The sequence below is a fragment of the Globicephala melas genome, chromosome 7 (genome assembly GCF_963455315.2).
Source record: "Globicephala melas chromosome 7, mGloMel1.2, whole genome shotgun sequence".
In the NCBI taxonomy this organism is placed as follows: Eukaryota; Metazoa; Chordata; class Mammalia; order Artiodactyla; family Delphinidae; genus Globicephala; species Globicephala melas.
Window position 1 is genome coordinate 57,581,969 of NC_083320.1, and position 27,956 is coordinate 57,609,924.

Here is a 27,956-nt window from a genome sequence, read left to right on the forward strand (position 1 = left end):
CAAAAGGCTATATACACTGTATGATTCCATTTATATGATACTCTGGAAAAGGCAAAACTTTGGGGATCAAAAAACAGACTAGTGGTTTCCAGGGGCTGTGGGTGGGAGGAGAGTGACAGGAAAGAAGCATGAGGAAAGTTTGGGGGGGGTAATAGAACTGTTCTGTATCCTGATTGTAGAGGGTGGTTGCACGACTGTATGTGCTTGTTGAAACTCACAGAACTGTACACTAAAAAGAGTTCATTTTACTGTATGTAACTTATACCTCAACAAAATATTTTTTATACTACTGACTTTGTTTTTAAAATCATACCCAGAATCTACAATGATTAGCAGTAGAAAATGTCCATTAACACTTGTCTAGTTAGAATTACTGCTTCATTGGAAATTTTGATCTTTTCATATATGCTTGTTTTTTTTTTAATTATTATTTTTTGGCTGTGTTGGGTCTTAATTGCCACGCGTCACTTTCTCTGTTTGCAGCAAGCGGGGCTTCGCTTGTTGCGGAGTACAGGCTCTAGACACGCGGGCTTCAGTGGTTGCAGCACGTGGGCTCAGTAGTTGCAGTGTAAGGGCTCTAGGGCACGTGGGCTTCGATAGTTGTGGCTTGTGAGCTCAGTAGTTGTGGCTTGTGGGTTCTAGAGCACAGGCTCAGTAGTTGTGGTGCACAGGCTTAGTTGCTCTGCAGCGTGTGGGATCTTCCCGGACCAGGGATTGAACCCGTGTCCCCTGTATTGGCAGGTGGATTCTTAATCACTGTGTCACCAGGGAAGTCCTGTGCTTCAGTTTTTAAGGGATCTGGATCAATTATAGATGGTAAGAAGATATGTATAGGTGAAAATAAAGAAATTACAAATTTTCTAAATTGTTCTTAGTTGGAATAAATGAAAACAATTGTAGTAGAATCATTTGGGAGACTTTTTCTAAAGCTCTTCTCTACTATCTACCCCTTTATGCTATTTCCAGGGAAAGAAGAGAGGAAAGGTTGCCAAGAATCTGTTTTTAGCATGTGATACCAAGGCAGTTAATTGACTTCTAGGAAGTGTGGGAAGCACTGGGTAGACTGCAGCATAGTTCTTATATCAGTATTTGTAACCTCCCTCCCTGCCACATGTGCACCTGAGTGTGGACCTTAGGAAAATGTAATGACATATCTCTTCACCAGATTTTGTTATAAAACTATATTTTGAGCTCAAGGGCTACTTCTGAGTTATTAAGTACAATATCATCAATAATAGTCCCAGGTCTCTCAGATCCCTGAGATCCCTTTCATTGCTAAGATACTATAATATGACTATTTTGTGCTAATTATTTCATATTTATAGAGCATAACAATAAAACACCCCAAAGATCCCATGTGCCATTTTCAAAGAAACCAATTTCTGTCCATTAGCAAATATATTTGTTGTCCATCTATGTAGCAAATCAATGTACCAGTTGCTAAAAGGAATGCAAGGAAATAAAAGGCAATCTCTGCTCTTAAAGAGCTTACTGTTTGGTTGGGGAGATAGGATACTCATATATTTTTGCTGATAGAATAATAAGCCTTGCTCAAATGGTGTTTTTTTTGTTTTGTTTTAAAGAAGTAGCCATAAATGTCTAGAGCTTCATTGTAACGCTAGATCTGCCATACTCTGACAGTGAGTTGGGTGCAGTTCACTGGCAAAATGGAACATAGTAGAAGGGATAGACTTGGAGCTAGGTCTGCTTACTGGTGACAGGGAAGACCTAAGGGAGGCAAACCCAGCTGTGGGTTCTAGCAGGAGGTTCAGTCTGACAGTCAGTACAATGGCCTAAAAAATGCAACATCAGGTCATTGTCCAAGTAAGCAGTGACATCAAACCTGCAAGGAGAGATCAAATGGACTCAAATCTGAAAAAGAAGATATTTAGGTCTAAGAATCTAGGCAGAGCCTGAAAAGACTGGGATATGGGATATAGGAATGGGGTAGGAAAAAATAGGTGAAACATGCATAATTAACTTGTTTTGCTTATTTTAGTTGAACAAATCTAGTTATTTTCAGTCAACAGTGTTTTTAGTTTCCACTCTTTTCTCAAAATTGATTAATTAGGAATAGCAAAGTATAGAACCCTCTAGTAGTACTAGACAAAAAAGACTCAGGCAGACTTTCCAAAGGTCCTGTTCGTCTTACTGATATTTAGGAATGCAGTGGAATATGATAAATCAAAACTAATATTAAAGCCGAATGTATTTATGTATTCCTTAACAAATAATTTCTTTTGGTTAACCAAAGAGTATGCTGGGAGTTGGATTTGGGTGGAAAGCAGGAAACGTTTTTTTTAAATTGGTGTTTGCATTTCAGAGATTAAAAGCTGCTTTGACCCAGCAACATCCTCCAGTTACCAATGGCGATACTGTCAAAGGTCATGGTAGCGGACTGGTTAGGACTCAATCAGAGGAATCTCGACCACAGTCATTACAACAGCCAGCCACATCCACTACAGAAACTCCGGTATGTGTGTTGTTTTTATCATTCAGTGTTCAGTTATCCTTAAAAACAAACAAACAAACACAGTGTAACTTAAATGACTATATGCTTTGAAAAAAATTTTCTGGTAAAATTTTATTCCAAAAGTGTATAAAAAGCCTTAGGAAAAGGTAGTTCAATGTAAAAGTATTGATACAAAAAATAAATAAGTAAAAATAATCAAGCAATTGTTACTGCTCATGGCACCCTGTAAATGTTTCTGTGAGTGTCTGTATGTTGGTTTGACATGGCATAATGTCCATCAATACTTTTTAAAGAAAACTTTTTTCTGTTGATTGTATTCAACAAGAAATGTATATAGGTATTATATTACTAATATAAGTCAAACGATTCTTGAATTAACATTTGTGAAATACACCAAAGGAGCAGATAGGCTTAATGGCAGCTATTTATACCAGAGGCCCTTTTCACTTATCTTTAATTTGTTACCGCCCATTAGATGATTGATATTTCTATATGTCTGCAGTATATTTCTACAGTAAGCATTACTATATTTCTGTTAAATGTTTCAGAGCTCTATTTATACCTTTTATCTTCTGTACTTAAAGAATATTCACATTTAAAAGTAAAACTTTCCAATTAAAGAAACACGGTTACACAGCAAGTTTTAGACTGCCTACTAAGCATAGGTATTTAGATTACTGTATTTTATCTTTGTGAAACTTAAGATAAAGTGGAATGTAGTTGTGGTTGTCATCCACTAAGCAACTTTACTTAGGGGCCAAGAGAGGGGAAAAGTGAGTATGTTCTCATGTCATAATTCAGGGGTTAGCAAACTAGCTCGTGAGCCGAATGCAGCTTATGGCTATTTCTTTGTACGGCCTGTAAGCTTAGTATGGCTTTTACATCTTTAAATGTTTATTTAAAAGAAAATAAATGAATATAATTTATTTTCTTATACTAACTGTAGTTTCCCTGGATCTAGTTTTCATCTATAGCTTTATATTTTATTGTATTGGAATGAAGCTCCATGAGGGCAGGACTTTTATCTGTTTGTTCACTGCTGTATCACTAGCATAGCTCCTGTATTTTTTTCAATGAAGTGGAATGAATGAATCACTGGAATGAGGGAGAGAAGGAGAAATATATGCTTCTAAGTAGCCTCAAATCCTTGTTAGGGGTAATGATATACAAATATAACTCTGTAATAGTTTCTGCTTACAATACCTGTGATTAGCCTTTGCTGTAGTAACCAAGTTGTCAATTAAAAACAAAAACTGTTCTCCCCTATTCAGTAAAATTTTAAAACCTGCTATTAGTAAGTTAAGAGGATAAAAGAATATATTTCAAAGTTATCATTCTTGAAGCCAGCCATAGAAAGATTTTTCTAAAAGATTAATTGCAATTATATAGGTAAAAGAATCTGATTTAATTCTTGATCTTAATTACAATTAAAATACAGTATAAATGAAATAACCCTCACAATATTTAATGCTAGTTACTTGGAAAAGGAATGATAACTTTGATTTTTGGAGTTTGTAGAGTGAGAACTAATTCAGGTTATTTCCCTGCAGAACTTATCTTAAGTTTTTAAGATTTTTGTTTATTGTATAGATTAAGAGAAGATAGAAGTTTTTGTTCACATCGTTTTAAAATACCATTAAGTAGAGGTTTTTCAGGCTGCTTCTTTGGATCATGTGTCTGTGGCCACAAAGTGCTGTTTCTTTTGCACTATTTCTAAGGGTTCATATACTGTCTCCTGTATTCAAGTGTTGTGTGGCACAATTTTGGGATTTGTGAGAAGCTTGAAGATGTTATTCTGTAGTCCTACACACTGGACTGTATCACTAGTGACTGAAGATTCCTGTCTCTGGCTGATCTGGCAGGGCAGGGGGACCAATTAAAATGAAAATCTAGACTCTGGGATTCTACCCACCAGGAAAATGAGCATTAATAATTATATGAACCTGACCCTTAGAAAAAGACTGATCCCAAATTTCAAAAACTGAAGAAGAGCTGAATACACTAAAATATGTATGTACTCTCAACTCCTTAATTTTAGAGAAACCAATTTTTAAAGAAAATTTAGAGATTTAATGCTATTTTTTATTTCAAAAATATCATAGAAAACATGGTTTCTCATAATGAATTTAAATAGGAAGTTATTTTTATTTTAGTACCTTAATAATTATCAAAGGATTGAATAATACCACAATGTTTGCTTAAAAGTACACTTGGAAAAATACAAGATGGAAAACTACAAGATCTGTACATGATCATTTGTATTGCATTTTAAATTTCTTTGTATTATTTCTATAAAAATGAAAATACTATACAAACTTTAAAGAATACATTCACTGTGATAGTTAATTAGTGAGAATCGTGTTTTAGCAATGCTCATTTATTTCAAGGAATTTGTTAAACCACAGGGTGATTTTCACATTGCTCTACAATATTGATGTATACAATGAGACTTAGAAAATAAAATTAGTGGCTCTCACCTTTGCCACCCTTTACTGCCTGTGTTAATTTAACCACTAGGTACAAATATAAAAAACTTTCATTTGTGTCTATTATAGGCTTCTCCAGCTCACACAACTCCACAGACCCAAAATACAACTGGTCGTCGAAGAAGAGCAGCTAACGAAGATCCTGATGAAAAAAGAAGGAAGTTTCTGGAAAGAAATAGAGCAGCAGCTTCAAGATGCAGACAAAAAAGAAAAGTTTGGGTTCAATCTTTAGAAAAGAAAGCAGAAGACTTGAGTTCATTAAATGGTCAACTGCAGGTATGGTGCATATATGTAAATTGTTTTATTTATTTATTTATTTTTAATAATTATGAATACACATTTTCCCTATTTTTTCCTAGTTAGCCATCCAGGCATTTTAGGACACAATATTGGGTGTGTATGGAATCTATAGTAAAGCGCAGATTTATAAACCTATTTGAATACCGAGATGAAGTAATATAAAATTTTCAACACTGATACAGTGAAGAAATTTTTAAATATAAGTGTTTACTTGTACAGTACAAAAGTACCTAAACTGTCTGGCTTAAACTTTATAAAGTTGTGATATAGCGTTCAAACAAAGAATCTCAAAATGTAAGATATTACTGGTATTTTACTTTTCTTATTTGTTGGTTTATATCACAACTATAAAGTTGCTGCAATTTGTAGTTTCTGTTTTTAGTTCTTTTGTTCTTTGAATTATAAATTTTGTTTTGTTTGTTTTATTTAAAGTGAATATAGTGCTCGTGAAAGGTGCCAGATTGACAGCTTTGGAAACTGAAGGACTCTAATTATCCACAGAACAGGTACAATATGGCCAGTGGCAATAAAAATCATTTCATAACTGCCCTGCCAGTGTGCCTCAGATACATTTCTTAGGAACCTTATGGGGTATAAAGGTTTAAGGCTCCTTCCTGTTCAGTCTTTGGTAAGATTTGCAATGATGGTATTGGGCAGCACTAAGTCTGTTTCCTTCCTTCTGTTTTTTCTTCCTTTTTTATTGTTGTTGTTAATGTTGTGAATATTCTCAAGTAAAATCTTCTAAAATACCAACTGATGAGCATCAACTAGAAAATTGATGTTAATGAACTGTAGTTGTTATTGGTCAACCTTCTGAGCTATCCATTCCTAGTTAAAAATGAATCTTCTGTGTAATCAGAATTGATGATGAGACCTGCTCTCTTCTTATATCTTTAAAGATGTCACCAATGTAAGTGTCTTGTTAAATGCTTAGGAAGAAGCTTTTTAGCACCAGGTGTAGCATTTAATCTAATGTAAATTTTATAACAAAATTTTTTCATACGTGAGGCTGACATCTTTTAAACTCTATGTTGGGGGCTTCCGTGGTGGCTCAGTGGTTAAGAATCCGCCTGCCAATGCAGGGGACATGGGTTCAAGCCCTGGTCTGGGAAGATCCCACATACCGCGGAGCAGCTAAGCCCGTGCGCCACAACTACCCAAGCCTGCGCTCTAGAGCCCAAGAGCCACAACTACTGAAGCCTGAGTGCCTAGAGCCGTGCTCTGCAACAAGAGAAGCCACTGCAATGAGAAGCCCGTGCACCGCAACAAAGCGTAGCCCCCGCTCAAGGCAACTAAAGTAAGCCCACGTGCAGCAACAAAGACCTAATGCAGCCAAAAATAAATTTAAAAAAAAACTGCTGTGCTTTGAATATTGACATGTTAGCTTTAGGACAAATATAATTATTTCACAAAATTTACTTTTAACCATTTAGAACAAAATTAAACATGATTTACCATATCACAGAAACTTCAGATATGTACTTGTATACTAGGATATGTTAAGAAATAATATATTATCTGACAAATGAATTCTTATTCAAGAACTGTTTTCATAATGTTTAAGAAAAAAACTTGAATTTTTCTTCTTAAAGTGAAACAGATTATAGATACCAATTTATTTATATACTATAAATGTCTATTATTTACCAGATTTCTCTGTTAGAATATTAACTATCATCATTTAAATTTTTAAATGTTCATATTACATTAACAAAGTGATTTAGGAGGACCTATTTTTTTCTTTTCTGTTCTTAACTAACAAAATCATTCTTCTGAATGACTCGGCTATTTTACAGTTACGTGATGTTAAAGATATTTTTGTTAGCCTCAGTTATCTTATCCATAGAATAGAGATAATAATACTTGCTGGTCCTACTGCTGTGGGTTGTTACATACATCAGTGGAATTAGAATGTTTGCAGATATTTTTAAATATATTGATTTTAATAGGATAAATGTATCAGTATTTTAGTAATTTGGCTTATTATGCCTTTTTAAGAAGTAAAAATGTTTGAAAACTATAAAGCGGTATATAAGTATATGGTATTATTTTCATGGTATTGGACTTTATTTAGGTTGGGCCAGTTTCTGTTTTGACCCAAGGCATAGCAGTGTTAACAGCTTTTAATTAGACATTGCTATTTCTTTAATTATACTGCAGCACTGGTCACCATTATGAATAGCAGCAGTGCTTTATTATTTCAGAAAACCTTGGAAAATTCAGCATTCAAAATAAATGTAAAATTTACTTCATTGATCTCTTGCTTTTTCTACCATCCAAACTGATTAAAATATCATTATTGTAAATTGTGTTACATTTTTATATTTCCTAATTTGGGTAGAAATTTCTTGATTAGAGGAATAAAGGCAAGATTTATCACCTAGGTAAAAGTTACCTAACACTTTAGTTTTGAAGCAAGTGTGAAACTTTTACTTTTTTTTTTTTTAAGACGTTATTTATTTATTTATTTGGCTGTGTCGAGTCTTAGTTGTGGCATGTGGGATATTCGTTGCGGTACGCGGGATCTTTCCTTGCAGCACACGGGCTTTTCTAGTCGTGGCATGTGGGCTCCAGAGCATGCAGGCTCAGTAGTTGCAGCACACAGGCTCTCTAGTTGTGGCGCGCAGTCTCTAGAGCTTAGTTGCCCCGTGGCATGTGGGATTTTAGTTACCTGAACAGGAATTGAACTTGCGTCCCCTGCATTGGAAGGCGGATTCTTAACCACTGGACCACCATGGAAGTCCCAAAATTTTTAAATGGAAGTCATATTCAAGAAATCACTAAGTTAAACTCTACAGTTGAACATAACTTTAGTTAATACCTCAAATTACAAACAGAACCAGTAAAGTCAGTATATGTTTTAAATTGAGGTATAGTTGATGTATAATATACACTTATATAAGTTTTGGTGTACACATCGTGATTCACAATTGTTAAAGGTTATACTTCATTTACACTTATATAAAATATTGACTATATTCCTTGTGCTGTACAATATATCCTTGTAGCTTATTTATTTTATATATAGTAATTTTTACCTCTCAATCCCCTACCCCTATCTCGCCCCTCCCCTCTTCTCTCTCCCCACTGGTAAGCTCTGTTTTTCTCAATATCTGTTTCTTTTTTGTTATATTTACTAGTTTTGTTTTTTAGATTCCAGATATAGATGATATCCTACAGTATTTGTCTTTCTCTAATTTATGTCACTAAGCATAAAAATCAGTATTTTTAATCATTAATAATTGAGTGATGATGGCATCATGGTTAGATAAGAAAGTGTTCTTAGTTTTAGAAATGCATACCAAAATATGAAGATAGGTGAAATGATGTGTTATCAGGGATTTTTTTAAAAAAAATACTTGTGCAAAAAAGAAAGAGAATAAGGTCCTTCTGCATGTATTAACCTGGAAAAATGTCTGTAATATATTATTATGGGCAAAAAGAAAGTTGCTGGAAACCGTCCAATGTCCATCAATAGATAAATTGTGGCATATACATCCAATGGAATATTTTTCAGCCATAAAAAGGAGTGAAAGTACAATGTGGATGAACCTCAAAATGTTATGCTTAAGTGAAAGAAGCCACACACAAAGTCATGAATTATATGACTCCATTTATATGAAATATCTAGAACAAATGAATCCATAGAGACAAAATGCAAATGTAGTTTCCAGAGACTGGTGGGGAGGAGGAAATAGGCAGAAACTGGTTAATGGATAAGGGGTTTTACTTTGAATGGACAGATAGAGGGTGGTGGTAACCCAACATTGCAGATGTACTAAACTGTACTGGTTCAGTGTACTGAACCGTTCACTTTAAAATGGTTAATTCTATATTATGGAAATTTCACCTCAATAAATTAAAGTTGCATACTAAAATGTGTAACATAATTCTTTTTCATTAATGAAAGGTTTATAGTTAGATGGATAAATGTGTAGGTATGGAAGTCAGTATAGAAATGATTCTTTAAATAGAAGTAAAATTTTAAGAATGACATGTACCAGCTTGTAACAGTGAGGAAGAGGGGGTTGGAAAGCATGGGTGGTTTGGGAAGAAAGGGTACCTCAATTATGACTTTATTGTTTCAAGTGGATATATGATTTTTTTGGTTGTTAGTTATTTGTCAAATAAAATAAAAACAGTTCTTAAAGAGTAAGTGACACATTCTAGTTTTCAGAGTATGAAGAGTTAATGTGCTTATAATAGATTCTGGAGAAAAATTTCATTCGGTTCGCCAACAGCAAAACGGTTAACTGTGAAGAACAGAATGACTTGTAAAGAAAATTGAATGTCAAAGAAATAATTAAACTCTATGTGAAAACATTCATCAATTCTACATTTCCTTAAAAATCCTTCACGTGACATACAGGCTTAGCTGATCAGTGTAGTGGGCAGTAATGACCCATGGTTGCTTACATATTATATATAATAAAAGGTTTAATGAGTGTTGAGGTGTGACTCTTCATATTTTTACCAAATATATATTAGGTTTCAAAGAAAATACTAATTATTCAACCTTATTGCCCCACTCACTGAATTTAGTTATATTTTAGCTTTCTAGAGTCATTGCTTTAAAAGAGCAATTTTATCAAATTGTATTAGATACATTTGTGGTCATCTAGACGAAGAATTGGATACTGTTGGTTATAAACTATTATATTTTTAAAGGTAATATATGATTTTTGTCTTTTACTTGAAATGGTTTTAACCTCGTTATGTCTTTGTCTTTCAGCTATACTCATCTTGGGGGTTAGTTTTCAGTTTAGAATTTCAGCGTTTCCTTTATGAACAAAAGGCTGACTCTTCTCTTTACTAATAGGAGCTCCTTAACAATCTGTGGATAAAACTTGGAGAGTTTGTTGTGGATTTTGCTTTTAAAACTTAGGTATTGCAAAATGTGTGTGGAGTGGAAGCTCAGTAAATTAATGGAAGCATTCTTTGATAGCAGGATATGTGAGGAGTTTTCATTCATAAGATAATATGGAAAAGGTTTTGCTTATTGGTCCATTGACTTAAGGGGAATGGGATCAAATATTTTATTCCTGGTACCTAAACGATATTTAACTTTAGTATTTATCGCCCGAAATAGAAAGGAATGGCAGAAGTTGGGAGATGGTATACAATATCTGTTTAATTCCTGAAAAAAAATAGAACTGTTTTCCTTTTCCCCCCTGAGTTTTTCACTATATTCTAGAGGGGGAAAGGTAATAGTGATGCCACCTCTACCTCATGCATTTTATTCTGAGTACTTCTTTTTACTAGCCTTTACTAAAATCTTCCCAAGCCTTTACTTCCCCATCTGTCAAACTCATAGAATAAGTACTATTTTTGAAGATCAAACGAGAGAGGTAATAGAAAAGTATGTTGTAATTACACTATGCAAATGCTAATTATTTATTATTCATTCTGTCATTAAGCATCTATTGTGTGCAGGGCATGTTATTAGACACAGGATAGAACAGTGAAAAAAGACATTGTCCTTAACACTTGCAGAATTTGTGGTCTGGCAGAGAAGACAGATGTGAAACAAGTAATTAAAGTATGAGAATAGGAAAAGAGTCATTCCCATTAATTTTGCAGAATATTTGCAAAATATTATGAACCCTGTCATCTTTTTTTCTGTTGTTGAAAATAAAAATTAAAGAACTATTCTGTTTTCAAGTATAAGGTTTTGCATCCATGACAACCCTTAAAACTTGTGGTGGGAAGTTAAGATATTTAATCATTGATTTTTGTGAAGACTGGCTTATCTTTAGCAATGAGAAATTCCCCAAAGAAGAAACTATCCAATATTATTTCTTTAATTTGGGGGGTAGTAGCTGAACTAGAAAGTCAAAGATCATGAATTTATGGAGTACCTGGTCATCAGTCTGTGGCCAAATATCAGTGAAAAATTTTGACTGATTAATCAATTAGCTATCCTGTCATTATTTCATCAGGCTGATGTGCTTCAGACAGACTGTTAAAAAAATATATTATTTGTTCATCAGTATGTAATTAACCTTTGACTAGATACAAATAGAGTAGAGCAATGGTATAGACAGTGCCAAAATAATTACATTTTCTTTTAGACCATAATCATAATTTTCTTCAGCATCTACTTTATCTTACCAAATACACTTTCCTTTGACAAAAATATCAGTAATTGCTCACATCTGAATGGGACTTTAATGTTTTCCAAATGTTTCCGTGTCTCTTATTTCACTTTATCTTCAGAATGATCCGGGAAGACAGTTAACATATTCTGCAAATATACTAAATAACAAACTAACCAGAAAGGCTTTGGAGGCTAAATCCAATTATAATCCAATCTAAAATAATCCTCAGATAGTAGAGGTATAAATATTTCTTTTTTCATTTAATATTAATTCTGTTTATGGCTTAACATGTATCCCCTCCAGATTCACTTTGGCTTAAGCAAACTGGTTTTATATATTTATATAAATACAAATATAGATAGATAGATAGATAGATATGGTCTGTTACGGCTTTCTTTTTTTTTTCATTCTGAGGTCTCTCCATAGAATCTTCAGGACTCTTATTATATGTATGGAGGCTTTTGTCTCTGATTCTACCTGTCTTCCGATCTTTCTTTGTCAAAACATTTCAGAGTTAAAGTCATGATTTATGTAACTACCTTATCTAAATATTGTCTATATTTATGTTTAAGTCCTTTCCTTTATACATACGGGTATGAGACTATAATTCTTGAATGTTTGGATTAATTTGTTGAATTTTGCTACATTTTATCAAACGATTTTAAAAATGCTGGCCGGGCTTTGGCAAACTCCTACAATTCTGCCTAATGTAAAGGTTATACACCATAATGAGCCTCCTGTTTTCAACCTCTGCTTGACCTGATCTTGACCACAAGCTTATGCTCACACTTAGGGCTCTACAGCTCAACTAAATCCACTTCCTTCAAGGTTTGGCCTTCTCTTATTCCTAATCAGCACTCTACCTGTGTGCTTTGCAGTATTTCTAACAGTCCCAATTCTTTGCTAGCAACCATGTCCCATTTGCTGCTTTCAGTCTAGTGCTTGATACCAGTTTTTAAAGAAATTGAATATTAGGATACAATAATAATACAAACTATTGATTTAATTTAACCTTTCAATCAAAAATCACCTGAGCTTCAGGATTACCATTAGGAAAATCTCTTACCATTGTACAACATTTTAGATCAGGATGATGTAAAAAATTAGACTAAATTTGTATTGAGCATAGCTTGAGTTTGTTGGGGTTTTTTTTCTTACAATTTCTGTCATTTAAAAGGTGTAGGGGGAAAATTGGGTTTTTGAATTTTGCATGAAGACTAGCATATTTGTGTACTGTTATCACTTAGGTATTATATAAATTATAATGTTAAAACGGTTTTATTTTCAATTTTCTCCTCTCTTCCAGTTTTTTTCCTTCCCCAAGTTGTTTGCTCTGTTAAGTGTGACTCCAATTAAATTCAGTTAACACAAATATAAGTAAGTTGTTGTAACAGGAATCAAATACCTTACCTCTGAAGTCCTTAATGTTCATTACCCATTGTTAGCTAGTGGCATCTTTAGTTTCTTCACTTGTCAATGGACCAGGAAGTCTAATTAGATGAACAACCAAAACACCACCAACTGTTGTTTGAATATAGAAACTGATATTCCATTCCATCAGTTTCAAACCTGTCATTTAAAGAGAGATTTTAAATGTATACATTTAATTTTGAGTGCATAGGAATATTGTTTTATTGGTTAATCCCCAGAATTATTTAAATCAACTATTTTGTATCAGTTAGATTATCAACTTGTAACTGCTCAGCAATTTTATCTAATACAGCATTTTGTTTCATAATATGGTTTATAATGAATGTCCATATAGAGTATTTAGTTGAGAAGGCATTTGTGATTTTTAAAATTCTGTAATTGAGGTGATGCTATTAAACACGCCAATTTTCATTTTCTGACTGAGAAAATTAACAGTGTGACTATGTTGGTGAGGTTGTTGGCAATAAATAATGAAATTAGGACCCCTGACCAGTTTTATATTATTCAAGCTATTTCATTTCACCTTCTTTGGTGTTTTTTACTCCCTGAAAATAGATTTTAGAGAAGACCATGGTAATTCTGTGTACTCAGTCTGTGCCAGGCTGTGGGCTATGCTCTGGGGATACAAAAAGCAAGATAATCCCTGCCCTTGAGAAACCTCAGTCTGGCAGAGGTGGCAAATAAGTAAACTAAAAATTACAATCCAGTGTGATAAGTACTATGTAAATACACACATACAAACACACATACAATACATACATGTATATACGGCTGTGGGAGCACAGAAATTGACACCTAACTTTTCCTATGCATATTTGTACTGAGTTGACGCTTAAAGATGAGTGAAATAATTAGCAAGGCAAAAAGGTTTTCTAGATGGAAGCAACAGTATATATTTAGTAAGCCATATGAAATTTCTATTTTTATAGGTCAAAATGATTAAATATTGATTATTAGGTTCAAACTAGTGAGAAGGGTGGTCACAGGTACCAGATTATAAAAGATTGTGTATTCTTGACTAAAAATACATATCCAGCCCTATTTCATATTATAAAAATTAATGAGCGAAACTTGTAGATGTGAGTCTCAAAATCAAGCTGACACAGCAGAGAGAGAAACTTTTTTTTGGATAATATACGTTGGATTATTCATAATATGGGTTCCCATAAATAGTGTCATTAATAAAGAGCTATAATTAGCGGTATTGACACTAATGACAAGTTCAGTATTCCATAGAAATTAGTTTTCTAAATAACAGCTTGTTTTTTAAAGCAAACTTTTAACCTTTTCTTTTTGTACTTTAATCACTATACACCCATTTTTGTCTCAAATACAATATTCTAAACATAATTTAACCTTTTTATGAATGGTTCAGAGTTCTTGTAAGCATCAAGAACAAGCATTTGTTCTGTGCTTTAATACAGTGTTGCAGTTTATTGTTATTGGGGTGTGAGGAACTATTTGACCCAACAGACTTGCCTTTGGATTGCTTAACTTTTATTCTTTTGATTTGTATGTTTCTGTCATTGATCACTTAAGGAGGCGTAATGAGTCTAATCTACTAAAGTATTTTACCTTCAGCTTTCTGGTTAAGAGACTGAGGGATGGAAAAAGAAGTGCTTGAGCTTTTATATACACCTTTTTTGCTGTATTTCATTTAGTTTTGGGTTCATGGATAAAATGTGAATGGTTAATGTAAGTCCAAATAAGTAGAGGTGTTTGTAAGTTAAGATCTTTTAATGTTACCAATTTATTAAATTCATATTATTTCTAACTCTTGAGTATTGGTAATTATCACTAATTTATGTGTTAATATTTGGGGGTGACCCAAAGGAATTAATTGGACTCTCTCAATTTGGAACTTTTACATAGAATCTATCAGATTAATGCATCCAAAACAAAGACTGAACTGCTCATTCTGTGATAAGGAGTAGGATAGATCACCATTGATTTATCAGATTTAAATTTAGATGTGTACAAATGGCCTAGGTCAAAGGCAGTTAAGCCATTTCAACATTACATCTGCTTTCACTGGTTCCGTGTCCGACACAATGCCTTGCGATGCATTTTAGGTATCCATGATTCTTTGGTTGTTTGTGTTTTCCCCTATGGAGCTTTTCCTAGTTTCTAGAAAACTGCTTAACTTAGTTTCCAGGACAAAATTTTTACTTCCAAGTGAATAGAGTCAGTGAAATTTTATTCTGACTCCCCTTATACTTCTAATTGTTCAAATAATCAAAAAGAGCATGTGGGCTTCCCTGGTGGCACAGTGGTTGACAGTCCGCCTGCTGACGCAGGGGACACCGGTTCATGCCCCGGTCCGGGAAGATCCCACATGCCGCAGAGTGGCTGGGCCCGTGAGCCATGGCCACTGAGCCTGCGTGTCCGGAGCCTGTGATCTGCAACAGGAGAGGCCGCAACAGTGAGAGGCCCACGTACTGCAAAAAAAAAAAAAAAAAAAAACCAGAAAAAAAAGAGCATGTAACGTGTAAAAAATACCTTTGATAGGTAACCTGTAGTATATAAGCAGTCACAAGGCAAATGATAACGTAAAAAGTAACTTTGAAATATGCTATCCAGTTGTGGTGTTAAATTTTTATGTAAGTTTCAGGGTCTATATAAATGCTAAAATATAAAAGCTAATGTATAATGATTAAACATTTAAACAGCATATTTTGTTTATTCCTTGGTGTTCTTTTAAAGATGTCCAATTTTCATATCTTAATCTTCACTTGTGTTAAACAGTAAAAATTGTTAGTCTGAGGCTGGTAAGGTACATAAGTTGTTTCTTCCCCAGAGTGAAGTCACCCTGCTGAGAAATGAAGTGGCACAGCTGAAACAGCTTCTTCTGGCTCATAAAGATTGCCCTGTAACCGCCATGCAGAAGAAATCTGGCTATCATAGTGAGTAATGTTCCATTACCTATAGCCTTAGGCTACATCAGTGAAATACTGCCAGAGTGAACCAAGCTACCATTAAAAAAGTGGAGGCTGCAGTTCTGATATTTAATGTTAAATATCAGAAGTTCCGCAAGTTTATTATGGAATGGGGGATATACTTAGAATCTAGAGTTTTAAAGTTTTCCTACTTCTAGCTTTTTTCTAGAGATTACTATAAATAAAATGGGTTGGTTAATAATTTAAAGTATAGTGTAAGTACTGATGATACTTTGTTTATATTCTCAGAGTAATACTTTTCTTGGACTGACATAGTGAAACACTACTTTTCTAGCCTCTGTTTAGTAATTTTTTTTGTCTTCACTTAATCTGTAGCACATCCTATTGTTCTTTCTTAGATATCAGCATTGTGCAATTTTATTGTTCTGAATCTTTAGATTGAGTCTTCTAGTTAGTCATAAAAATGCTAAAATAGAACAGTATTTAAATTATTTGCTTGTAAGTTTCCTTTTAAATATTTACCTTCAAAATGAGGTTCTTCTGTTTTCAGCATTTTAGAAGTTAATTGTGCTTTTCCTTCTTGTAATGTCCTTTTTTGATAAGGTGCACAATGTTGGAACCAGCTGTTACTCTTGAATAAATGGCCAATTCTGTCCATCGTACACAAATTTGTAACAAATAACAGAGCTGGGAATGCATTAGGCAACATTCATAATATATAACCCACAGCTTTCATTTTTATGGTTTAGTGATATTTCAGGATATTTGTAAATGTGAAAATTGTTTCAACCATATGTATCCACTTCATTTTAATTTGCCAGTGTCAGTAATTCAAAAGAAAGAAACATTTTGTATTGGATGCAAACAGTTCCTCAGGTGCTCACGATAAAACTTAATGGCCACCATCTTTACTTGTAGTCATTGTAAGCAGTTTCATCAGAATGGGCAATATTTTTTAATTTAAAAGATTCAGTAGATTGAGCAACTCTCTGTTGCCATATATATTTAGAACATTGATTTTTGTCAGTTTTGAGCAAATAAATCTCAGTCCTTTGATATCTAGTCATTTTGACAGGATTGTGAAACACATTGTGGAGTAAATTGAAACCGTATAGAAATATGTTTGGGGTTTGTATTAACAATGATTGCTGCAGGGATGAGGCCATTATGGCTCCCATCTGACTTAACAACATAATTTCCTTTAGAAGTTACTGAGTTCAGCATTATGCATACATGATTTTCTTAACAAGAGAGCTCTCTTGAATTTTGATAGTTCAGAAAGAAATATACAAGTGATACTATAAAATTAGAAGGAAAATTAACTCTTAAATTGCATTCAGTTTTAAATTATCTTCAATTTTTTAATCTTAGTTAATTTATTGGATAACCCCAACAGTTTTATCCCTGTTATCCAGGCAGTATATGCTCAGCAAATGCAAGCCAATTTTTTATTTTAAGCAATAAAGATATTTTTAAGTGTATATATGTATGGTTTTATATGCTATATCCTCAAACTGACTGAAAATCTAGATTAATAAGTTTTTAGTGAAGGTATACGAGGTTGTGAAAATGTAAGAAATGAATAAGACATTTTTGGGTTTGGGAACAGTTCCTATCTTTTATCCTGTCCGGTTATCTAGATAATCATATTGACTGAGGTAAGTATAGTTCTTGCATAAAATTAGTTCTCTTCAGCTCTTGGGAGATAATTGGACTTTGTAGAAATTTCAAATTTTTTATTTTCAAATTTGAAGTCTTTGGGAAAAATCTGACTTCTCTGTTTTTAATAGTCAAGGTAAATACAAAGATTGTTTAAGTAAATGTTTAAATCTTGGAGAAAATGTGGAGAAATTCACAAATACCTAACACTATTCATCACATTGTAGCACATAGCAGTTGCTAATAGTGGTGAGCTATAATACTAGTTAACTCAAAACATTGTATATAGAAAACTAAGGTTTAGTAGAAACTAAGGAATCTTACAAAATCTTGCAGGTAAAGGTGACAGTATAAAGTCACACAGTCATAGGGTCTCTTTTTTAACACTGGGAAGTCCCACGTCCTAGGAAACCCCTCAGTCATGGGAAAACCATGACAGTTGTTGACCTTAAGGGTCAAGTAGTATATAAAATGAGAATGAAAATATGAAAACATTTTTAATGTTTGGGTTCCTTGAAGAGTAAAACATAAGAGTAATCTTATTGCCATTAATTCATATTCTGTAGATCTCTGGGCATAATTAACATTGTATTATAGTTGTTGCTGTAATCCTAAATGGGAAGAAAAGCTTATTGGGCCCAAAATTGTGAGCTTATATTTTCATTAATGAAAATATGTATAAACATTGGTGGAACTTCAGAGAGAGTGAATTGTCAAACAGCTGATTTCTTTTAAGTAGGGCCAAAAATGACTCTGTGAGTGCAGTAAGATCTCTTGTATCTTTCTAGAGCTTGTGATTATATTAGTAATTTTTCTCCCCTTACCATCTAGAACTGGACATAGGTGCAGCTGTATCACATTATAAAGGTATTTTATACATAAAATTTATAATTACATAATTTATAAGTGAGTACCTGCTTCTTTGTACAGCCTAAAGATTTGTTTTACCAAATTCTGAAAGCCTGGAGGTAGATAAGCACTTGTCCCTTACAACTTAACTGTTTCATTTTGAGTCATCGCCTCCACAATATATTTACATTTCCTTATACCGCTCATCACAGATCAGCCTCTTTATTTCTGAAAGCTGTTATATCCCTAGAACGTAACATTGAAAGGACATTTTGTTGTCATGTTGAATAGTGGTGAAATAGAGGGCTTTTTACTGTTCTCTCTAGTTAAACTGTCATTTGCCAGTGTTTTCTGTGAATGTATAACAATTGTATTGGCTATATAACTGAATTGTAAATATTTTATAACATTCATTATTGCTTGATCAGAACAGTATCCCTTCTGCTTTATATAATTTTAAAAAGGATTACTGATTGTGCTTTTTTTTTTTTAACTGCATCTTGAGGTCAGATTTTTATCCAGTGGTGTAGTTTTGCATTTAAAGCAGAGTTATAGAGAGGGTGAGATTCTATCACATTAAAATTCTGTAAGAGCTACTATATTTCAGAAAACCCTCAAAATGAAGAATTTTATTTGAACTAGAGTTGTACTTGCCAGATTCCTCCCCCTCTATCTTCTACATTACAAATCATGGGGTAAGTCCTACTTCATGGGGTCCACAGTCTTTTAATAGTTGACTTTCAGAATGAGCACCTGGCCATCAGTAAGCAGGCCAGTATGTATTGTCAGATTTGATAGGAAGCCAGCTTATTATACTTCTAAACACTAAATAAAAATTATTTTAGAGTGTTCAGAAAGAAACAAAGCTAAACAGTACTGTTTAGGGATATATACCTATTTGGTAAAACTTCAAAGAAAAAACAAGGGAATGGTAAAAGAAATACTTACCAGAATGGTGATTGCCTTTGGTGAAGAGAGGAGCCTCCAAGAAGCACGAGTGTTACTAGCAATTTTCTCTTTAAGTTGGGGGCTGGGTTCACAGGTGTTCATGCTATCATTGTGTCTCATAACTTGCGTACACTATAATTATTTGTGTGTGTTGTACTTATCAGATTTTTCACTAAATGAAATTATTGGATTAATAAGAAAGTTGAAGATTTGTTATTAAAGCCTAAACAATGGTAGATATATTTTCATTAATATTTAGAATGCCCTTTCCTGAATATCTTTTCAATTACAGTATCTTGAGTTTTATATGGATTTTTATTTGAATCTCAATTAATTCATGCAACTATAACAGCTGGTGGCATTTAGATTCTAAATATTGCTTATTCTCAAGTGTATGCATCATTAGAATCAGGTGTTATAATCATCCATTGCTGCCTTAGATGGAAAGTCAGCCAGAATAAAAATAGTTCTGCAGAGGGAATTATTTGAAGATATAATTTGTATGTTAGCATTCATTTTGTTTATGCATATGGTTATAAATTTTTTAATCTTTTAATAAGAATGGCGTGTAGGCAAACAGACTGGTTTTGTTAAATGTGTTGCTGGGGTAAGTGTTTGATTATATCTATAAGAGACCTATCTCCCAAATTCCCACCCAATTTTCTTCCTTAACACTATTTAGCAAATAATTCTTCAGCTCTCTTTTATGTGGCACTGGGCATTGAGGTGTTTCCATGTGCATGCTTGTGCCTTGTTTAGCCTGTACAGACAAAATTGCCTACTTCATGACTTCTAGCCACCTTTCAGTTACTCAATTCCAGTCATACCAACTTCTCTAAACTGATTCTGTAAAATGCCATCTAACTTTTTATTCTGTGCATTGACTCAACCTGATAAATTCTTACAACTATTTTAAGAAACTGAGTAGTTTCCTTTTTTCCACTCAGCTGCTGATAAAGATGATAGTTCAGAAGACCTGTCAGTGCCGAGTAGTCCACATACTGAAGCTATACAGCATAGTTCTGTCAGCACATCCAATGGAGTCAGTTCAACTTCCAAGGCAGAAGCTGTAGCCACTTCAGTCCTCACGCAGATGGCGGACCAGAGTTCAGAGCCTGCGCTTTCACAGATTGTCATGGCTCCTTCCTCCCAGTCACAGCCCTCAGGAAGTTGATTAAAAACCTCAGTGCAGCAGTTTTAGATACTCATTAGTGACTTCAAAGGGAAATCAAGGAAAGACCAATTTCCATTTATGCGAAGTCTGTGGTTGTAAATTTTTTTTTTTACTTGAAATTAAATTTGGCTCTAAAGTTGGTGTAGCAGCAGTTGATGATCAGACTGAACAACAACAGTTTTTAGTCTCTGGAAAAAGACTGATTTTGCTTTTTTTATAAATATTGTTAGATTTATTCATTTTTCTGTGCTCAACGTGTAAATTGTATTATAATTCATTGTGGTTTATTTCACTTTTAATTTTGTGGTGTTTTAATAAATGGGGGTGTTACTGAATCTCTCTTCCCACTTCCATTTCTTTTGACCACCTCTTAACCCTCAACTGTGATGGTAGTATTGTTATATCATTTATACCAAAGTTCTGCATAGTCCCTATTGACTTTGTAGTGTTAACAAGGTCATAAAGCACTAGCAAGAAAAATATAGAAATTTGCTTTTAATCTTTTTGCCTTTTATTTTGCACATTATGCAAAAGGAAGAACATTATCGAACACTTTTTAAGTGAGTGAAACATGGTAAAAGACATACAGTGCTTTTATGCACACTTAAACTAAATGAAGATCAGTAACAGTGCGTTTCCTTTTTTTTTAAGATTTTAAGTAGGCATGAATTTTGGAATCCTTTATCATTTCAAAAATGACTTTTTTAAGGCTTAAATTCAGTATTTTAAACCCTATGTTTTGAGACTAACAAAATATGAAATTATATAATGTACAATACAGGGTTATCAGATATCTAATAATTTTTTGAAATTAGTTTTTTGTTTTGTTTTGTTTTGTTTTGTTTTGCAGATTTCAGGTTTCAAACTGAGAAGTTTATGCATAATCAAGTAAGGTATGGTTGCCAGAAAAGCCTAAAAATTACTACTTAGAAAATTTAAGACTGTTTACCCCCATTGTCTTGTACTTGCAAGTTAACTTGTACTTATTCTTGTGAAAGCACTGTCATCTTTTAGTAGCAAATTTTGATAACGTTTCTCGTGGGAAAAAAATCAGTATCTATCTTTAGAACAATGTAATTATAATATGGGAAACGAGTGAGTGAGAGAGTGTGTGTGTGTGTGTGTGTGTGGGGCGTGTGTGTGTGCGTGTGTGTCTTTCAGTAGTTCATGCCAGCAATCTTTGCTTGAATGTTTAACGATGCCTTCAGTGTGATGCTGGCCAATAGATGATTGCAATTTAAGATGTCATTACTGTGCAGGCTTGGATAACTAACATTCCATGATGTAGTTTGTTTCTGATGAGATGATTGTAGGTACACTTTTCTCATTATCCAGTCATCTGTGGGATACTGAGTTTTCTAATGTGCCATTATCTATTTTTATTCTGCAGTTATGTTCAAAATACAGTACAATATTTTAAAATAGACAAAATTGTTAAAAAATAAAAATGTAGTAGACGTGTGTAAGAAAACTTTGTAAAATAGTTATGAGTCCTCCCCAGTAGCAACTTCTGGCATTCGAGCAGGATCCATTATGTAAATATCTGTCATGCATTTATAATAAGTTGTGTAGTTTGTTCTGCATCCATACTACACTGTTTGCTAAAGTCTCAGTGCCATCTCCTAATGAGACTGACATTTTAAAAACCGGTATGGAATATCCTTGGTAATTCAAGGAAATATTCCACTTGCCTAAGTTCCAAACTGGGAAACGTTCAGATTATACAAATGACATTTCAGGACTTTTAATTATGAAGATAATAGGAATTTTATTGTTTGGCTTATTAAAAATACCATTTTGGGTTGATAATCCTACTTCTAAAATTTTTTTATTTTTAACTGATTTTATAATTTTCCAGTAATCAGTTTCTAATCATGATTTTGCCATAGTTATGCTAAGGAGTTGATCTCAAAGGCACAAAATATGAAAATATATCTCAAAGGCTGTTTTTTATTGTAGTTTGGATGGATTAGGAAAAGCCTCTGTTTTTCACTCTCCTGGGTCATTCAGTGCATTTTCCTTAAATTTTATTATTTATGCAAGTTAAAAGTTCTTTGGTAACAGGAATTCTTGCAACTGTAAAATAAAACTACATAGATGTAAGAAGTCATGTAAACAGTTAATGAGCTTATTACCAAGGTTAGCAAAACTTTCATTGTAAATCAGTCTGTACTCAGCAAATAAAAGTCATTATTAGTTGTATAAACACAAATTCCATTTTGACTTTCAGGATGTCACACTACTTCTGTACCTAGCATTTTGAGTCCTTATATTTGCAATGTTACCCAAACTGTACTATTTTCTTTTATGTGCAGTTTGCATGAGTAAACCATCAGAGAATAAATTTTATCTTTAAATTATGTTCATAATTTGCTTGTTCTTACCTATCCTTCATAAGGTAACATCACCTGATAATGATGTTTTTCTCCTTCAGGGTGTTTATTACCTGAGAAGAACCTGATATTCTTTTTATTTCTGTGATAAAATTCATTCCTTCTCAAAGAAGACCTTTCAGCTGCAAGGGTGTTCAGGCCTCTTTCCTCTTCTCTGAATTCACTTTAAGCCTCGTTCATACAAAATGAACCTTTAATCTATGTCTCCAGCCCAGAATATTGCCTGAGCCACAAACGGACGCACCAGCCTTCGGTTTATCTTAGTGACTGCCTGACAAAACATAGAGTATCTTCAATACTGAACTCTAATCTTCCCTCGCCCTACCTTCAAACACACTGCTCCCATAATGTTTCATAAATCAGTTGATTACAACTCTGTCCTTCCAGTTGCTTAAATCAGAACCACCTTGATTCCTCTCTTTTCTCACAACCCGCGTCCAAGACATCGGGAAATACTGTTTGCTTTACCTTCAGAGTAATACAGAATTCAGCCACTCCTCACCATTTCCAGGGCTGTCACCCTGATCTGTGCCCTCATCGTTCCTCACCGAGATCCGTCTCCTTTCTTCCACCCTGCCTACTACAGCCCATCCTCAACACAGCAGCTAGAGTGAAGCTTTTCAAACACGTATCAGGTTATGGCACGCCTCTGCTCCAAATTCTAGAGTGGCTCCTCATTGCATTCAGAGCTGGAGTCATTACAGTGGCCTACAAGATGATCTGATCCCCCATCCACATCTCTGACCTCATCTTCTATCAATCACGTTGTTTTATTGAGCACTACTAAGTGTCAGTTTTTGTTCTAGGCACTTGGAATACACCAATAGCCAAAAGACAAAAACCCCTGCCTTTGTGAATCTTACATTCTAAGTGGGGAAGGGGGGGTGCTGGGAAACACAATTAACACAGTAAATAAGTACATCTTACTATGTTAGAAACGATAAGAAGTGCTAAGTAAAGAAACAGACATACCAGTTGTGGAGAGCACTGGAGTGATGTTTCAGTCTTCTCTCTCAGATAGATAGAACCAAACTGAAAAGATGTAAAGAATCACATGGTTATTTTTTATTTTAAGGTATACATTTCAACAAATGTGCTTAATCTAACTTACATGATATTAGATAAAAGATTTCACGAAGACAAACTGATGTGTTTCTGTAACAAAGTTTGACTAATGATACACTGAAAGACCACATCTGCTTTGACTTATTGCAGAGGACAGGAAAGATAAACTCTTGTCTATGGCATGTACTTACCGTTAAGTGTAGTTTTGCTAATTCTCCATCTCTGAAACTATAGAGTTTGATGCTTGACATTAATAATTTATTTGTGAGACTAATTATGGGAGAATCCTATTAACTGCTGGGACTTCATCTTATAAAAATATACACATGTACAATCACACAGACAGACACACACAAAATACCTAAAGAACACAGAGTTATCAAAGCAATTCTAAAATAAAGACATTTAGAAGAAAATTTTAATCTGACATTTCTAAATAGATTACCTTGACCACAAGATAATACTTTTGAAGCAATTAAAATTTTATTACCATTTTATGTCTGATATAATTATGAAAAATCATTTCTTTAAACTATCAATAAATACAAATAAATTTTTTCTGTAATTCTCATATACTTTTTTTTTAAGTGCAGGTCTTTCTGGCTATGTGTAACTGTAGATTGAGATGGGTTTTCACTGAAGCAAAGTATTACGATCCTTCTGTGTGGAAAAAAAAAATCATAAAATGTAGAATAAAGATTTTTCTGGAGAAATAAATAGCCCTACCATTTAAGTAAATGGTGAGTTGCCAATTATACATTGCCATAGAAAAAGTACAATCAGTGAAAATGTTTCTAAAACTAAAGGATTTATTAGTTCTGAAATAACCAAGGCCATGTGACATTGGAACTTACAAGAAAAACTATGCAGAGTTCCATTCTACTGTAGCAATCCGAAGCACCAAATGTTAATTGTAAAATTATCAAATATGTCACAGTACTCAAACTAGGAGGATTCTGTTACTCAACAATGGGCCAGTGAGTTGTATCTTTTTCCTCAAATGCACATGCAAATTTTTCCAGTGGCTTTATGAGAAGAGAATGTCATTAGTACACTCTTGTCATGGTCACAGTGCCTTCCTTGTCTCATTTTGCATTAGATTTTACATTTAAATAATTCATTGAGCTAGAATTTTTTGAACCATGGTTTTATCATGTGTTACCTCAATTATTTGAGAAAGTATTTCTCATTATGAATTTCATTTTTAACTATCAGTTAAGTCAAATAAAGGTAGGTTTACTTTATTCACTTAGTTTTACAGTAGATTTTGCTTTCTATGAAAGTAGACAGGAGAGAATGTTCCCTCAAAAGAGCTCTTTTAAAATTATTTTTGCTTTAATAATTTTTTAAAAGCATGTAAATTAAATGCTATTTTCTATAACTTGACACAAAAAATATTTAATAGCATTTACTTAGCAGAATTTAAGATGAAAGAGTTGTCTATAATGAGCTTCTCATAACTGGGAAGAAATGCATTATGTGATGTTTGAGGAAATGAGAAAATCTGTGAATACCATTATCCTCAAAAATAAACCCTTTTGCACAATACAGTATTAAATGGATAATCAATTTTGTTTATTTTTTTCTCAACAATAACTTTTTTTTATCTCTGTGTAATTAAACATGTAGCTAAGTTCCTCTATTTTGGGGAGGTGTGCTTGTTAAAATTCTTTGTTATAGGGTCTAATAACATCAGTGAAAAATAAAATGAGTTAGGTAATACAACTATCCTAGCATAATTAATTTGAACATTTAAAAATTATTCAACAAATAATTATTGACTTTCCCCAGTTATTAAATTTTTAGAAAAATACTTCCAACATTAGATCTTAATTTATTTGACTCAGCTAATGTTTTCTGAGGTAATTGACTTCCAGCACTGTGAGGCAATCTGCTAAATTATGAACAATCATGTTAATATAGCCTACGTTAACATATTGCAAGCAAAGATCTTCAGATCTTTTTCATGACACTGAAGACCAATTCAAATAAAACTGATTGCAGTTCTTTTCTATGGACTAGAGTTTGTGACAAGGTAACACTAGATAACAATTTTGAAAATAAGATTTGCTTCCACTGTCATTTTCATTAATGTGTCCTATTTATCTGTAGAAGCTGTTATAAGTGCCTCAAAAGTAGTGAGCTACTGAAAATATTATTGATCTATAATTTAAGAACTTGCATAAAAGGTAATTGTTGCTGTAACTAGTAGTACATAAAATTATGTATAATTTTAAATTATTTATAATTTAAAAATACTTTAATCTCATGCTTAAAGTTTTCCCCCAATTTTTTATCAGAATTCCTAACATAAAAGAATTAATTTAGGTGTCTCTTGCTGGTGAAAGTACTTAGGAGTATTGGCCCACTAAAATGACAGGCCATGGATGAGAATTTGGTTAGTAAGTACATAGTAAGCACCTACTTTGTGCTGAGGTGTTGGACTGTAGGGACCACAGTAAAAATAAAAAGACCAGGATCTTACCCTCAAGTAGGATTCATTTGGAAAGACAAAATACTTGTTACACCTGTGACAGGAAATAATCACAATCTACAACTTCTGAAACAGGTTTTATAAGTTCACCAAAGGAGACAAACCACATATTTGAACTTCACCTTAAATTATGAATGAGATTGGGATAGAAAGGAAACAAAGGTAAAGACAAAAGATTAGTAAACAAATGTATTACGTTCATAAGACAGTGGAAAGACGGGAAGAAGAGGGTTAGGAATGAGAAAAATTGCATAGCTAGAATAGGGCTAGATTATACAGGATCCTAAAAGTTGGTTTAGACTAGGAAACGGGAAACTATTGACTTTCACAAGAGGGACATGAGAGTGGCTTTAAAAATGTGCAGCAGGGCTTCCCTGGTGGCGCAGTGGTTGAGAGTCTGCCTGCCGATGCAGGGGACACGGGTTCGTGCCCCAGTCCAGGAAGATCCCACATGCCGCGGAGTGGCTGGGCCCGTGAGCCATGGCTGCTAAGCCTGGGCGTCCGGAGCCTGTGCTCCGCAACGGGAGAGGCCACAACAGTGAGAGGCCCGCGTACTGTGCAAAAAAAAAAAAAAAAAAAAGAATGTGCAACAATAGGAAGGCTGGCCCACATGGAAACCAGGCTACAAATTGCACTAATCCAAGCATGAGTTGTAACCAGCACTAAGGAAGGAGAGCCAATTAGGAGCAAAAGGAATAGGTGGAAGGAATGTCTTTTAAGAAATATCTGTAGAATTTATAGACTAGTAAGGAAGATGATGAAAAGCAAAAAGGTCAGAAGACTCCATTTTTCAGGCTTGACAGACTGGGGAATAGTGGTTATCACTTGTAAGAACAAGGAAGCTGGGAAAGGAAGCCAGTTTGGGAAGGAAAGATGATCCATATTTCGAAGATAAATGCAAATGTCCAAGAAGCACATAAAAATGTAATAACAGCCTCTATTGAGTATGTATTATTTACTAAGTTGCCTGCATTTATTTAATCATCATCACAACCTATGATAGTAGCATTGTTTTATTAAGAAGAAAGAAATGATGAAAGATTTAGAAGTTGGTCATTAAAGTCATGAGACTGAATTATTTGAAAGGAGATGTAATGGGAGACAGGCAGAAAATCACGTCTTGAATCATACCAAATGATTATATTAAAAAAGGCATAATGGTCAAAAGAGAACCAAGATAGTATGATAATTTCTATAGTGGTCTATAATTTATTAAGTGCTTTTACAGATATTAACTTATTAGAACCTCTGAATGCTATGAAGATGGCATTATCCCTATTTTAGATAAGAAATCAAACTCAGAAGTTATTTGACCAAAGTCACACAACCAGTAAGTGGCAGCAACATGCACACCCATCTCCTAACCCCAAATGAATGTCTCGTGTACACCACAAACAAGAAAAGCAAAATTTAAAAGAGAAGTGGTTTACATGCAACAAAAATGTCAAGGGGTGTAAAGATTTAAAATGCCACTTAATCTGGCAATATAAAGGTCTTTCATGACCTTTGGGAACATTTTCAGTACAATGATTGAGGTAAGTGACAATAACCTGTATAGGCACTTGGATTTTATTTCTCATCTGGGGATAGGAGGAAAGTCTTGGGCTCTCTGATTTCTGGAGCTAGACCCCTACATTAAAGTGGGATTGTACCCACAAAGAAATACAAAAGGAAGCTTGTTTGTTTCTG

At 33.8% G+C, this 27,956-nt stretch overlaps 1 protein-coding gene across 2 annotated transcripts in view; it reads left to right on the top strand.

Annotated features, from left to right (window-relative positions):
- Positions 1–22,676, top strand: part of ATF2 (activating transcription factor 2) — an 87,501-nt gene extending 64,825 nt beyond the window's left edge. The window contains exons 11-14 of one of the 2 annotated variants that reach the window (XR_011377584.1): positions 2,324–2,473; positions 5,029–5,235; positions 5,692–5,765; positions 15,586–15,603. Coding sequence is in view for 1 of the 2 variants with exons in the window: in XM_030851450.3 (XP_030707310.1) it covers positions 2,324–2,473; positions 5,029–5,235; positions 15,586–15,691; positions 20,089–20,315 (690 nt within the window). In the remaining variant the exon portion in view is untranslated. Of the gene's footprint in view, positions 1–2,323; positions 2,474–5,028; positions 5,236–5,691; positions 5,766–15,585; positions 15,692–20,088 lie in introns of those variants that run through there. The other variant, XM_030851450.3, reaches the window with a different exon arrangement.
- Positions 22,677–27,956: the final 5,280 nt, after the last annotated feature.